The 15,495-nt window shown below is 47.3% G+C and overlaps 1 protein-coding gene across 1 annotated transcript; it reads right to left on the bottom strand.

Moving 5' to 3' along the window:
- Positions 1 to 11,629: 11,629 nt before the first annotated feature.
- On the bottom strand, positions 11,630 to 15,495 carry WFIKKN2 (WAP, follistatin/kazal, immunoglobulin, kunitz and netrin domain containing 2). The gene is made up of 2 exons (XM_058038976.1): positions 15,295 to 15,495; positions 11,630 to 13,141 (listed from the first exon to the last, which is right to left on the bottom strand). The coding sequence occupies exons 1-2, from the start codon at positions 15,493 to 15,495 to the stop codon at positions 11,630 to 11,632; spliced, it is 1,713 nt and encodes a 570-aa protein (XP_057894959.1).

Raw genomic sequence — 15,495 nt, 5'->3', positions numbered from 1 at the left:
CAAACGGGTTTACACATTAGAATTGCAGCTTTCCCCTCATTGTGTCGCGATAGCCACTTTTCAAGAGGTCGGGGGAGAGACTGCAAACCGGGAAACAAGGAAACGAAGAAACAGGAAAAACCTACGGAAGGAGAAATGTTTCCACCTCCTCCCTCCTCTGCAGGGCACTCTTCTTCGTTTCGCTTTCTTTCTAAGCCCTAAAAGCGAATACAAAACATTAGAAAGGAGGCGGCCTGCTCCCCCTGCGGAAGGCGCGGCACAGGGGACAGGCCAAGGTGACACGGGGGGCGCCATGTCAGCTGTGCCCGAGCCTGCCGGCAGCGGCGGCCGTGGAGAGGCATGGAGAGGCGTGGAGAGCCATGGAGAGCCATGGAGAGCCATGGAGAGGCATGGAGAGCCTGCCGGCAGCAGTGGCCAAGGAGAGCCATGGAGAGCCTGCCGGCAGCAGTGGCCATGGAGAGCCATGGAGAGCCATGGAGAGGCATGGAGAGCCATGGAGAGCCTGCCGGCAGAGGCGGCCATGGAGAGCCATGGAGAGCCATGGAGAGCCATGGAGAGCCATGGAGAGCCATGGAGAGCCTGCCGGCAGCAGTGGCCATGGAGAGCCATGGAGAGCCTGCCGGCAGAGGCGGCCATGGAGAGCTCCCCGTGCGAGCGCTGCCGCTGCCGCTCCGAGCCCGCCTCGGGCAGGCGCTGATGAGCCCCGTGAGCGGCTCCTCCTTCGCCTTCTCCTCCTCCTCTCCTCTCCCTCCTCTCCCGCACACGCTTTCTGTCTGTCTATCTGGGGAGCTGCGGGCTCCGGGGGCCTGTCGAAAATAGGCTTCCCCACATGAATGAGCAGCCCCTACAAAACAAACAAAAACGTGCTTTCCCCTAGCTGACTGACTGGGGTTTTTTGTCAGCTGCAGGATAAGGCCAAACAGCTTTTTATTTCTGACTTTGGCAATCCCCCATGGGCAGCTCCAGCTGGGAGAGATGTTTCAAAGCCCTTTTGCTCCAGACTATAAAATTACTCAGCATTTACGGGTCCAGGTCTTTAGAGCTATTTTTATTCTGTGCCTATTTTGCTGTGCCTGAGAGTGACATGTTGTGGATGCTTCCAGCTAACAGTGCCTGAATGTAAATAATGCTTTACTCTTATTTACAAACCAAGAGGTTTTCTTTCCTTAGTTATGTTTACAAAAATGTATTCATGTTCTGATTTTCTTTATGCAGTAATGAAAGTACCTGAACTGCAAGGCAGGGAGGGTTTGGTGAGCAGAAGGGGCAGGAGCCTGGCTGCACTGTGTTACATAAACAATGTGCTGCTTTTGAAAGCAGACCTAGAGGCGTTTGAAATGTGTTTGTTTAGGCCAGGAACCCATCTGGGCCTACCAGTAATGGATTCACAGAGCTATTGTGTGTTTGCTCAGTTCACAGGTTTTACATATGTTACATGATTTGCACCAATCAATACAGAACGTGTACACATATGCTCACATCTGGACCATATGAGCCATGAGGGCAGGGACTGAGTGGTGATCTTGCTAGCACCTGGCACTGTCTGGATTTCAGGATAAAAATACATATTTTTATTTATTTATTTTTAATGAGCTGTTACGTTTCTGAGGCACAGAGTGGCAGTGCCCATTTCATTGCACAACTCCTGCTGGAGGCAGCTCTAGAGCGGCCTCCCTCGCCTGGCTGGCCAAGAAAGAAAACTCCAAATTCCATGTGAATGTAGCACAGGACAAGGATCACAACGCTGGATCAAGGACCTGCCCCCACTCACAGCACTGCCAAGGACATGGCAATGCATTTTAATTCTGACTATGGAAGTAGGGAAAAAAAAGTTTTATCCACAAAGAAAGAAACCGGTTCTTTATGTGGGAAATATGAAATAGAAGCAAACCTCAAGGCTGTATGTAGAAACACCTTTCTGAGCCCTTCAGGGTGCCCATGGCCCTTGCTTCTGGTTACCTGTCCATCTCTCACAGCTTCGGGAGGCTCCAGGAACCCCCCGTCTTTCCAGACACAGCTCTGGAAGCAGCACTTTTCCCGTGGTGCTGGAGAGCACTTGCAGAGCTCCATCACCGAGGACTGGGCCAGAGCATTTGCCCAAGAGTCAGATTTAAAGCCCTGTGCTCACCCAGCAAAACCCAGGGCCTAATTTGGCAATACTCTCTCTTGAGCAGACTGGTGAGAAAAGTGGAGGCCAGAACTTCAACTCTATGACCTTGTAATGCCCAGAGACTCAAGCCTGTGACAAAAATCTTGCTGGTCAAGGCAATGGCTAAAAAAAGGGGGAAAGGAAAAACAAAACCAACCAATCAAATCTGTCATCTGTCCAGATTGCTAACTAAATAACCTGTAAGCTGCAATAGTTCTGCAAAAGATGCTCTCAGGAGTGTATTTTACTGTGAAAGAGGTTATAAATAATAATAATAAAGAAATGCATCTGTGTGTACTTCACAAAGCAAGTAAAACCTTTCTTCCTCTTCAAGCCCGTGGTCTGTGAGTAATTTGTGAACCAGAGGAGCAGCTCTGTCTGTCTTACACGGTGTTTGTAACAAATCATTTGCTCATGTGTTTATCTTCCTCTCAGGGTGGGAGCAGCAAATCCTCCTCTAGTTTTTATCTGCTGGAAAACTTCTAGAGATAAACATGAAAAATTTGATTAATAAGTAAAAGGTGTAAGGGTGCATCTTGGGGATAAATGTGCTCCTAGAGCCTATGGTGGAGGGGCTGTGACAGTCTTTACGAGGCAGCTGGTGCAGCATTTCTGGCTGGCACACAGTGCTGAGCCACAAAGGCTAATAATTTTGTAGGAAAACAAAAGCTAAGCCAAAAAGACCATCTCCAAAGCCTGCTTCCCTGCCAGGACTCCTGCAGTGAACAGGCAAACAGCCATGGCCCAACAGAAACATGTCAGAGCATCCCAACTTGGAGGAAACTCTTTTGGAGCTCTCTGGAATCCTTGGGTGGCAACGCTGCTCCTCCAGACCCTCCTGGAGCCCTGTCCTGGGTGAGAGCTCCAGCCCCAGCTTTGGAGGTTCTGCGGCCGAGAGAGACCTTAAACTTTCATTCACAGAGAAAACTGAGGAAAAGAGTTTCTGTTTAATGCTGGTGGTGGAAAAGTGTAAACTTGTGATTGCTGGAAGGCTCTGCCATCTGAAGGCAAAAGAATGACCCAAAAAATGCCAACAATTAATTTTTTTTTAAATGAATAACATGAATTTAAAGCCAATTTTCTGATGCTGGGAGATGTGACTCGTGATTCTTAAATGCTTTGGGTTGCCACACCTGGTATTTCAGGGGAAAAGCACCATAAGAGACCCAACAGATAAAGAGATTTTGGAGTAAATCCTTCTGATACCACCTGTTAGATTAGTAGATCTGAGAAGGCCATTAACTTTTCCCTTTTAATCTGTGTCTATTTTCTGCTGTCTCTCTGTGCTCACTGAGTGCTCCATCACCAAAATCCAAACCTCACAATAAAAGCAGCAATTCCTTTATGTCAGAGATCAGATGCTTTCACCCACCTCTTGATGAGGTGACCTTTGGAGCTGGCTAGCACAGTAAAACTCGAGAATTGCAAATATTGTAACCAAATTGCAAATATTATAACCAATTTGAATTGTATCCTGGGTTAATTACCTGAGTCGTCCACATCTGTTAGTGACAATAAATTACAGCAGAAATGGAGAATTTTGTTGCAATGCTACTGCAATACTCACTTTTTGGATTATCTGGTGGTTGAGTATTATCTACTAAGAGATTCATGAATAATTTTGAATAACTGGACCAATATCTTTAGAAACTGTGCAATTTACAAACAGGGAGAGAGAAAACCTCAAGTAAATTATACATTGTGGCTTTTCTCTGTAGCTCTGGAAATGGATTTAATTGCCTTATCACACCCCCTACCAGATCTTTTTTTCCCCCTGATAAACGGAAAATCTCTCCTCCTGTTTTGCTAACGAGACAAGGATGAAATCATTGAGGCCGGACCCAGCTGCCATGAATAATACAAATTATGCAGCCGGGTGTCTGTGAAACAGTTAAATGAACCAGGGCAAGGCTGGTCCAGCCTCAGCGGGAGGATGCTTCTCTTTCAGCCGCAGATGTCGCCGTGTCCCCGCCGATGTCGTTCATGTCGCGATGCCACGCGCCATCTCGCGTCGGGCGCCGGGAGCGGCCGGAGCCGCCTGTCCCCATTTCGGCCGCCTGACGTCATGTCAGCGCTCAGAGATAAGGGCTTTATTTTATTTTATTTTATTTTATTTTATTTTATTTTATTTTATTTTATTTATTTATTTTATTTTATTTTATTTTATTTTATTTTACTTTATTTTACTTTACTTTACTTTATTTTATTTTACTTTATTTTACTTTATTTTATTTTATTTTATTTTACTTTATTTTATTTTATTTTATTTTATTTTATTTTATTTTATTTTATTTTATTTTATTTTATTTTTATTAATTTGGTCTCTAATATTGCCAAGATAGGAAGCTGAGACCATGTGAAGAAGACCTCGCATCACTCTGGGGCCACGATGGTGTCACACTGTTGGGGGCTCTGTCGTTAAATTCTGGGCAGTGTTGGATGGAGAGCCAGGCCCTGCTTGTAGAGTGAGGGTGGAGAGGCCCTGGCACAGCCTGCCCGGGGAGATGGTGGATGCTCCATCCCTGGAAACATTCAAGGTCAGGTTGGATGGGGCTTGGAGCAGCCTGAGCTGGTGGAAAGCGTCCTTGCGCATGGCAGGGCATAGAAAGAGAAGGTCTTTAAAGGTCCCTTCCAACCAAAACCCTTTGATGATGCTACACTTCTAGGGTATGGTGAGTCATGCTGAGGCTGGTGACACCCCTCTGCCCCACAGCTCTCCTGGAATATCCTGATTTCATCTTGCTCTCTGTTCAGGGATGGAGGGATTTGGTCAAGGCCAGCTTTGGAGGCATTTCCAGAAGGAGCTTTGTGATTTCTAGCATTTTCTCCAAGCACCAGAGAGGCAGGAATTGTGGGGATCTTCTGAAGAGCCTCAGGGCTCCAGAGCTGGGTTTGGGTCTGTGCCTGTTGTCCCTTCTGCAGCACAGGCTGCTTGTGGGGGCAGATGCAAGTGAGGCACCTGTTTTAGGAAGACCTGACATTGTGGGGCTGGGATGTGGCTGAGATTTGCCTGGTGATCTCAGGAGCACGTTCCTAATTGCAAGGAGCATTCTCTTAGCAGGGCAGTAACCTGTTCAGCCTGAGCATGTGCCAGCACTGCTGGGATTTTGAGATGTCCATGGGCTTTTGTGGCTGCAAATGGGAATGTTGCAGGTCATCAAGCTGCTGGTGCTGTTTTGAGACATGTGCTGTGGAGGATCTGCTTAGGGGGCTGCCTGCACACAAGAATCAAGCTGGACCCCCTGGTCAGACCCATGTGTGGATCATCCAGGTCTGGAATGGGAGCAGCTTCCTTGAAGTTGTCATAGGAATGCAGAGCCAGGACTCAATTTCCCCCATGTATATTAATCAATATCACATTTCATTTGCTATTTTATCATCCTGTCACTTGGTATTACTGGAGCTCCTCACAGTCAGCTTGTGGTTTTGCAGCCCTGAATAAACTGATCTCAACAACAACCTTCATATCCTACCTCTCCAATCCCTTTCCAGACCTTCTCCACAGGGTCCTTGGGACACTGCTGATGACTTCTCTGCACACTGAACTCTGACCTTTTGGTCTTACTCTTTCTTTCTGATGTTTCAACCAGTTGTTGGCTAAGGAGGGTGTCACATCTCTCCAGACTCAGGACAGCTAAATTATTCTAAAAGCCTTGGGTGAGAGAGCTGGAGCTCTGAGGCCTTGATCCAAGTCAACTCCCTCAGCTGGACCATCCCTGTCCTTGTGATTGCTTCAAAGGAAGCGTCACAGAACATCACTTCCCTCTGTTGAAGAACACACACTCTTCCTCCTCAAATTCTATTTACCACCCAGCTGTGAGTTTTAGCCTCTTCCAGTTTCTACCCGACTTGCTGAGTTTACATACCCAGCCCTTGGGAACCATCCTCTAAAATTAGCCCCGTGTTTGCTACCTTCCCTGCTCTGTTCCTGCCATGCACTGAAGCAAAGGTTATCTGCTCAGTTAATGGTTAAGCAATGTTTTATGTAAGTACTTTTACCCTTGGGTGAAAACCATCTGATCCTGGAGATTTATTACTGCTGTTTTCCTGTTTATTTCGAGCAGTAGAGGAAGCAATATCCTTTACATGTGTTACAGTCCCCCCTTGGCTCAGAGGAGTGAGGAGCAGAGCAAAGGAGAAAGAGAAGGCACAAAGCCCTTTATGGTAGTTCTTTTTATGCCAGGTAATCCAGACCAACTGTTATGTTGTAAGAGCAGTTTAAGGTGAAAAAATGTTTCCCCTCCCTCCTCTGGAGGAGTCTTTCCCTTTTTCTCTTGTGCCCAGCCTTCTCATTCCCTCCTGCATATCTGGGACACATGAGAGGGGTTAGTAATTGCCAGGTGGGACAAGCCCAGAGGCTTTCCATCCTATGATCACCAGGGGACAGTACCAGGGACAGTGCCAGGGCTCTGGGGAGGCTTGTCCCCATCCTGGAGCAGCCTTATAATTCTGAAACACAGACAGTCAACTCTCGTTGCCTTTGTCAGAGCTGGTCCCTGGCACATGCAGGTCTGTGTCCCCCAACAAGCCAGAGGTTTGGAGGAGACCCCCAACACCTTTGGCTGGGCTAGCACCAGGGACAGCTGGGTGGTAAGAAAGGTGGATGTAGGGATGTGCATACAGAAAAATACTGGAGTTAGAGAGTTTCCTCACTGAAACCTGACCCACCTATCAGCCCTTGGAAGACTTTCCATTTGCTTTCTGAACTCTGAGGCCTAAATGTCATATCATTTGCCCAGCCATAAACAGCTGAGAATTAAACAGACTGTGCTGCTTTTTGGCTAATAGATATGTAATCTAGTGCTGCAACCTTATCTTAAAATCCCAATGCTGTTTGCATTGGAGATCAGGACCTTAAGCTGTCCTTTTCTTTCCAAGTTTTAAAGTGCTGGCAGAACATTCATTCAGTTGTGCAACCTCCATTCAGAGGTTCTCAGGTCTTAGGCATGGGGATAATTTTTTGCCCTTTGACAGCTGCTGTAAATCAATACAGCAGCTGGAGGTCACTTGTAGTCAATCAGTAACCAGTCGTGGCAGAGAGGAAAACAATAAATACTTGGTATTAAAACAGGCTCTAAACTGGATATTCTTGCTCAGGCTGACATTTTCACAGCTGTGACTTCAAAATCTGGCTCCATCCAGCCTCATTGGAGGTACAGCCTGGTCATGATCTTTTCCTGGTAATTATCCACAGGGGAGTTTCCCAGCACATGCCCAAATTACAGCCAAATGGAGCACAAGGTGCTTCAGGTGGAGGAAGTGGGTCCTGTTGTGCAAGGTGCTCATTTGGTGCCAGCTGAATTAATCCTCCTTTTTTCAGGAAATCATTAGGTATTGGCCGAAGGTATGTATGACCTTCATCACAACCACCTCCCTCAGGAGGAATTCTTTCAGGGGTCCCTAATTTCTTTTAAAACAAGTGGAAACCCAGCTCTTAAATACCTTTGCTGTCTGAATCATATTCCAGTGGCGTCATCACTGCTGTGTGCTCCTCGTTCTGGAACTTGTTGCCCAAAAAATCTTCTGCCTGACCTCATCTGGAGCCCCTGCAATGAGAACATGCTCAATTGCCTCTTTCCTTTGAGCTCAGCAGCTCTGGGCGTTAGGTGATGCAGTATCTGGCGCTGAGTAATCACCCAGCCAGCTCTCCGTGCATGCAGCACCTTGTACCCTGCCAGCTGGGTGGCACCAGCCCCAGGTACAATCTGTGTGCAGCAGCCACACACCATCACTTTGCTGCTGCTGCTGTTTGTCCCCTGTTAACAGAGTGAGACACAACCACCCGTGACTCCTGTTGGCATCCAGGCGCTGCATGGTGTCCGTTCAGCTGCAGGGTTTGCAGATTTGGGGGTTGCAGTTCTCGTCCTCATTCCAGGTTGGGAGTGAGGAAGGTGGGCACCTCATGCTGGTTCAGGGCTATCAAGTATCCATCAGATCCATCCCTGATCCCTGGGGAACTTCTGCAGGTCTCAGACCCAGCCAATGTGGGTCTGTTCCCAGCTTCTTGGTTGGACTCCATCTTAGGAGGTATTTTCCAACCTTAATGATTCTATGATTCTCTGTTGCTTCCTGAGCCAGTGTCTGTGGGGAATGCTGTTTCCCTCCTGTCTGCATGTGAAGGAAAGCTTTGACATCAGGTCATTGGCCACAGCGATGTGGCTTTGGAGGTGGCATTAATGCCCCAGATCTTCCTTGGAGCCTGACACAGGCACTGGTGCGCCTTCTGAGCCCACAGCCATGCAGTGAAAGGACTCAAGGAAGCTTTTCCCTTTTCTCTCTCCTCTCATACATTTTATATAAACTAAATACTAGCATTTCCTTCCAGCTTTCTGACAGCCTGAGAGAAAGACCCCACAGGGTAAGATGGAACCTGAGCTCATGAGCAACACAAAAGGGACTTCCTGGTGAGGAGCCACATGCACATGCCCATTAATCCTGAAAGGTGGGCCAAGATCTTTGCACTGGGCAGGAGCATCCCCAGGCTGCTGGACTGGTCAGGCTTGAATTTTAGGCTTCTTAAGGGTTTAATAAGAGGCTGAACTAAAATTCTAGCTTTGAATGGAGAGCTGAATTCTTCAAGGTCAGAAGGTGGAGAGGCTTGGGGTCGGGGTCAGTCCCATGCCACGGGGAGGTGTGGTGCTCCCAGCACTGCTAGGAACAGAATGTTTTCCTGGTGAGCAGGTGAGGGATGCCTGTGGCACTGCTCCTTCTGCCTCAGGGCACCTGTGATGGTTCTGTGCAGTGGGGCACAGCCAGGGGCACTCCGAGGGGCTCACAGGATCATGTCTGGAGCTTTGGGCAGGAGCTACACGAGAGTAGTTAGGGAGTTGGGCTGGTCTGTTCAGTGTCCATCTCACCCCACCACACTGGAAAACTGACCCAGAGTGTCCCCCAGGATCTCCTGTGCAGGAAAACCCTTGCACACCAGGCCCACGTGTCTCAAGGAGGCTGGCAGACACTCCTTGCACAGCCCTGGCTCTCAGTGCCTCAGAGCACTTGCATGCTGCATGTTTTAAGTGCCTGATGCCTTCCCAGGGCATCACCAGGGCTTCACCAGGAGGGAAAGCCAATAAAGCACTTTTGAGCCAAGGCTTCAGCAATGCACTGTGCTGGCTAGAGCAGCAATGAATCCTCTGCTTTCTCTCCCAGCTATGTTTGCATCCCAGCTCTTCTGAACAATCAGCTCCATGTCTCCCAAGACATTCCAACACTCCCGAGTCACTTCAGCACTCCCACACTTACAAAATCCCCTAACTTTAGGAAAAAAAAAGGAGCCATACAAACCCTGTCTTTATTAAACCTTCATCCTCCAAAACCTTTGTGTCAGTATGGCAAGAACATTCCACTTCCTACAGGTTGCTCAAAGAATGGCAGATGAGCCATGGGTCAGGGGTGGCCGCCACAGCCAGGGATGATCTTGTGGACATGCTGGCTGCTTCAGAGGGCAGCAGGGCTAGCATCTCCCATCTACAGAAAATGGTCTCCACAAGAATATACACAAACATTATGGGCCTTTGATTGGATTTTTTTTTTTTTCCACATACACTTAGGAAAAGTACAACAAAAAACCCAGCAGGTATTTTCTTGGTCAGCAAAGCCTAGTCCAGACTCCTCTCTCTCCCTCCCACACATCTTCTTGTGAAATTACCCAAATAACTGGAGATTTACATCTGTTCCTGTTGCAGGGACATTTCAGAAATAAACCAAGCCCAAATCACTGGGGGAGGAGCCCAGTTCTCCATCCTGCAGTGGTCTCTACCCATGGCTTGGCTGCTGGTGCAGAGCATGGAATTAGGGGAAGCGGAGCTGAGTTCACATCCTATGCTGTTTCTCTCGCTGTGAGTTTTCCTCCCTGCAACAACCAAACACTCACCATGCACAGGCTTTGGGGGGTGCAGATGTCCAACATCTGCCTGTTTAATCTCCTTCCCCAGCCTTGCCACACCTAGTCCCAACACGGGCCTGCAGCAGTGAACCCGCTGCCAGCCTCAGCCACCCTGCAGCGAGCCCGTTAGATGGCACCATGGGGCAGCACTGGCTGCACATTCCTGCCTCTCTTCCTCCCTTCCTTCTTTTCACCCAGACATGTCTTGACACTTCTACAGCCCTGAACTGGCCCTTTGTGTAGGGCAGAAAGCTGTAAGCCCTGCTACAGTCACTTGGCTGAGCCCACAGAGCAAGGAGCAGGGACAAGGCTCACTATGCCATGTTCGTCCCTCTTCCTTGCAATCACAGTCCTCAGCAAGGCAGGGTGTTTCCATGATCAGCCTTTTCTTTATTTAAGGATTTTGTATAGGCAAATGTTACATTTTTTGGACACACAAATGTTAAAATGATTGATCCTATGCATACTCACCTGCTCCCACCCACAGCCTGTGCTGGCTGTCTTAGGGAATTCATTCATACACCTGCATACTGTGGCCTGGTGGAAAGCGTATTCTGAGGTTTGAAAGACTCTAAAAAGGCTCCAAAAGGGCGACATTGATAAAAGCCTTTAAATTGTCTGCTTTGTCTGCTTATGTTTGTGCAGTTCAGATTCAGCAGCTTTGTGTCTGCCTAATGCAGTTGGCAGACTATGTATCACATTTTCCTAGGTTGAATTTTGTTCTGACTCCTCTTACTTTGCTCTCTCATCCATAAAAGCAGAATTGTTACTGAAAACAAGCAATAAATTGCTGTGTATGCTCAGGTGTAAAGGCTTTTCAAAAGCAAGACAGCTGGCAGCACACTGCTGACTTGGCTTGGATTTTTTGTGATAGACAATATATTGATTGAAACTTAAATAGGGACGAGGGTGTTTGCTGACCTTGTTCTGGTGACAGAAATGTCATTTCAGGGTGAGATTGTGCCTTGAGCTCTTACAGGGACCTGTTGTCCTGGGCATAGGATCAAGGGAGTTTGTCCTTCAGTAAGGATTGCAATATAGGTAGTAGTTGTAATTTTAAAATGAGGTTTTTAAAAGGAAAAAAAAGGAAAATTGCAATTAAAAGAAGAAAACTCATGCATAGGTTGGTTAAATGTGCACAATTGTAAGCAGAGACAGTAATTTACAGACTTTTCTCTTGAAATATTAGTGCTGCTGTAAGAAGCCAAGCATGTTACTTACAACGACAAATCAGACTGAAACTGAGACAGATTAAATTGACATTATATATTTCTTAGCTGTGTAGCCAAACAAATGCTATGAATTCTGTCATTTATGATGGAAGCTAGATAAAAATTTTGTAATTAAGTGAGTCACCTAAATAGCACTCCTATATGGAGAAACTGATTTCAAGGCAAGATTAATGGCCTTTTGCTGCTGGTTTACATGCCTGCCAAAGACCAAACTATGTTGTTGCTAAGCATCATTAATGGATTAAAATAGGGGTTCCACATAATTCCTACAGGGTATCTTCAAACAGTGTGTTTAGTTTGGCACTAGCCTAGCACTTGTTAGCCCTACTAATGGATCAGGGCAGCTCACACATGTGAAGGAGGTTAATGCAATCCCAGGAACTCTTTCAAAAGCTCACAGGTTTTCTTGTGGATGACTTCGCGGAGCTTGCGCACGCGCCGGATGCTGGAGGTGCCCACAAAGCTGTCTGGCTGCAGGATGGCCATGCCATTGTGGACATCCCCCATGATGATGAGCTGGCCATCCACTGTGGTCATGTTGGGACATGGGCAGCTCCAGTCCATGTTCAAAAGCGTGATTTCTAGTGGTTCCTTCCCCAGGAATTTTAATCCCATTTTGTCATCCTTGAGAATCTCCTCCACTGTCACCAGGGCGTGTCCTGAGTCTTGGTCTTCAGTCAGCTCCGTGATGCGGCCCAGGATGACAAAGTCGCTTTTGCAGAAGCTGGTCACCAGCTTCTGGCGGGGCTTGCAGGCCTTGCAGTGAGTGTTCTTCGGAAAGGGGCACATCTCCTCGCAGGCCTCCCGGCTCTCAAAGTTATTCTCATTGCCTCCACACCCACCATAGATAAAGGACTGGCACTGCTTTGTCAAGCTGTTGTAGGCCCACCTAGGCTCGTAGGCCTTGCAGTGGCCTTGAAGGGCAGGCAGGTTGCAGATGTTGATGGGGCCGTTCATGCACGTTAGCATGCAACTCTCGTAGGTCTCAAAGTGGTTGAGGTTGCTGTTGCAGTTCCCATAGATGAAAGTAAAGCAGTTGTTTTTCTTGGCATCATAGTACCACCTGGTCTGCTCTTCCCCACAGTCTTCACTGTCCGGCTGCTTCAGGCACTCATCGGTTGGAAAATGTGTTTTGTTCTGGGAAGTTTCCTTGGATGTGGGCTCTCCTCTGATGACTGACAAAGGGAAATCTGCCCGGAGGAGGCCACCAGTGTTCTGGGCCGTGCAGGTGTAGATTCCTGCATCCTGCAGCTGCGTATTGTAGATGACCAGCTGGGCGATGTTGGTGACCACGACATTCCCTCTGACGTGGTTTGGCTTCATGATGACTTTGTCCTTCCCATCGACCTGCTTCTCCCATGTGATTTCTGGCTTGGGTCTCCCTGAAACATCGCAGAGGAAGCTGACAGTCTCTCCCACGTAGACAGACTGATGGACGGGGTTGTTCACCAGTGCAGGTGGCAGGATATCAATGACTGTTGTCTCAGAATAGGCAGTGGTAGGGCGAGCTGTCGTTTCTGGGGGGATAGGGCTGGTGTTTGGCCAGGTGAGATGGTACCTACAGGTGACCACGTTGAGTGTAATGCCTTTGATGCAGGCCTCTGCATCCATGTAGCACTTGTTGTAGTAGGTGAGTCCATCAGAGGCACAGGTAAAGCTTGGTTCTTTCTCACATCTGTCCTTGCACTTGCAGATGGGCTGCCCGTCCCAGATGTCGCACTCTGAGCCTTGCTGGATGCACATGAAGCGGTCACAGGTCGCCTCTTTGGGCATCCCCACAGGCCCCTTTTTCCCCTTGATGTCCATGTACCGAGCAGCCACACAGCTCTTGGTTCCACAGACATTGGGGCAGCACTTCTCAAAGGTCTCGCACTCCTGTGGGGAAGGAAAATAACCTGATAATTACTGGGAACAGAGTAAAGGCCTTTTTGGAGACTCAGCAAGCAGAGAGCTCAGAAACTCAGCTCTGCCACAGATATCCATGGCCTGAAACTCATTGCCCCAGCTGTCAGTGAGTAGAAGCATCCCCTCAGCATTTCTCAGGGGGTTCTGAAGTGCTGAAGGAGAACACTCTTGAGAAGGAAAATGTATTTCTGTTTCTTAAGCACACACCTCCTCATAAGTCTTTACCCCAGAGTCACATGGATTGTTTGACTATGAACCAACCTCCCCCTTCCATGCTTTCTGAAATGCCTGAGGACAAGCCCTGAGAAACACGAGCAGATGGAAAGTCTTATCATATGGCTGTAGGCAGTAATCCTTCTTATTTTCCACAGAAGTATGTAAAGTATTATTTGAATTCCCTGAGACTAACAGCCAGCTCTTGGAGGTGAAACTGCCAAGGATTTGTAATTGTTCTCATTGTAGAGGAAATAATAGAATATCTCAAAAGTAAGGTAATATTTGCTCCAAAAATAGTTTTTCGATGGTATTTAAAAAAAGAAACCCTAAACAGCTCATTATGGCTTCTCTGTCCTATTTTAGTCTTATTTTCAAATGCAGCATCGCTCTTCTAGTGATTTATTACATCCCGCCTTGGCTACAGCCAGCTCTTAAATTGTGGTTAATTTTAGCAGAATTTTCATCTTCTGTGCAGAAAAGGTATTTGATACATGTGACCAGGGTTGCTGGGTGGTTATAGATTACTTCAAGGGACCAGGAAAACTGCTCCCATGTGCCCAACAGGGCACACTACCACCATGTGTTAAACCTGTACAAGCCCCCTAAAATCCATTAGCTTTCTCCATAAGTGAGAACAAAATGGTTTTTAAGCTACCAAGCTAAAGAGCTTCTCTTGAGTCCAGTATCCTTTCCTTACTGGGAAAAAGATGATCTAATATCAAAAGTCTTTCCCATTTCCAGCTGCACATTACTAGGTTTCAAAAGCAAAGCTAGAAACCAGGATTGTGGAGGTTTTCAGCTGGGGTTAAGGAGTGTGGCTTGGCAGAGTCCTTGGTTGCCTGCAGTACACTCACTCTATCCAAAGTCCCAGGACTCTGTGCTGCCACTAAGCAAAATGAATATTTGTAACCAGTGGCTTCTGCTTTCAGGTTTTGACCAGTAAATTATTAAAACATCATCATCTGCTACTGCTGCTGCTGCTGCTGGGGTTTTGAAAGTGTTTCACTGTTCATTGCTGCACCTGGTAGTTGGAACAGAGGCAGCTTATTTGGGAATGGCAAAAGTAAAAAGAGCACCTTCATTCCTAACACATGGGATCCATCTGAGTAAATGTCTTTGTTTACTTATAGCCAGCATTTTTGTCAGTTTCTCCCCACTTTTTAACATTGCAGAAACAACCTGGCTACAGAGCACAAACCCAAACACTTTTTTTCAGCACAGTAAATGTTCTGTCAGCCAGGTTTGGGCTGCAGAAGCTTTGTCATGGGACATGATGTAAGAATTAAGACTAGCAGGTATTTTCAGATGCCAGCTTGAGCTGGCAGTGCTGACAGGTTGAAAAATGAATTTTAGGGTGGTAAGCTAAACAAATTTTGAGCTGGGAGCATCCCACAGAACATCTGCCTGGTCATTTTAGCCATGCCCTGTTCTGCACCCCAAGTAAGCTTTGCGCTTCAAATGTAGCAAAGGCTGATAACTTAAATGTTAAATCAAACTATTTTATACAGGATTCCTCCCAGGAATATAAAACATTGATGATGGCCACCAACAACAAAGAGCATAATTACACTGTTAAAATACTACGATTGGCCCCAGGGCATGCTGAGTTCTGGAGTATCAAATTCAGATATTTCTTTTGACATGAAAACAAGGAAAAGGATCAAAGAGAGTGAATGCTATACCCACACCAGCAAAAGTGACAGCTGGCACAAACCTCCCCTCTTAATTGATAACTCATCAAACCTTTTCTGTGTTATATAGGTCACAGGTCAATTCAATACATGCACTGTCTGCACTGGCTCCTGCCCAGTGCCCTCGCAGCTGGGACAGAAGGCTCCCACCAAACACCCCGACAGCCCCAGCAGCAGCAGCCGTGACGCAGAGACACAAAAATGTGCATCACTCACCAGGTCAGCGTCGCACTCCCTCTTGCAAGTGCTCTGTGCGTCGACCCACAGGTTGGGGTTCATGTCATTGGGGCATATTCCAGCGTGGGAGTACCGGATTGGAGGTAGGGCTCTCCCTTTCAGAGAGACCTCCAGAAGCAGAAGGACGCTGCTCTTCCCTAGCAAGATCCACATCCACCGAGTGAACAGCACCAACAACAT

This window comes from Melospiza georgiana, chromosome 21, assembly GCF_028018845.1.
Source record: "Melospiza georgiana isolate bMelGeo1 chromosome 21, bMelGeo1.pri, whole genome shotgun sequence".
Lineage (NCBI taxonomy): Eukaryota > Metazoa > Chordata > Aves > Passeriformes > Passerellidae > Melospiza > Melospiza georgiana.
The sequence above is the reverse complement of the archived record's forward strand: the minus strand, read 5'-3'. Positions and strand labels throughout refer to the sequence as shown.

Bases quoted from the DNA above. Each gene is read 5' to 3' on its own strand.
- WFIKKN2 (XM_058038976.1), bottom strand. From the start codon at position 15,495: ATGTTGTTGGTGCTGTTCACTCGGTGGATGTGGATCTTGCTAGGGAAG. The intron at 13,142-15,294 runs GTGAGTGATGCA...CCTTCCCCACAG, and splicing joins GGGAGTGCGACGCTGACCTG to GAGTGCGAGACCTTTGAGAA.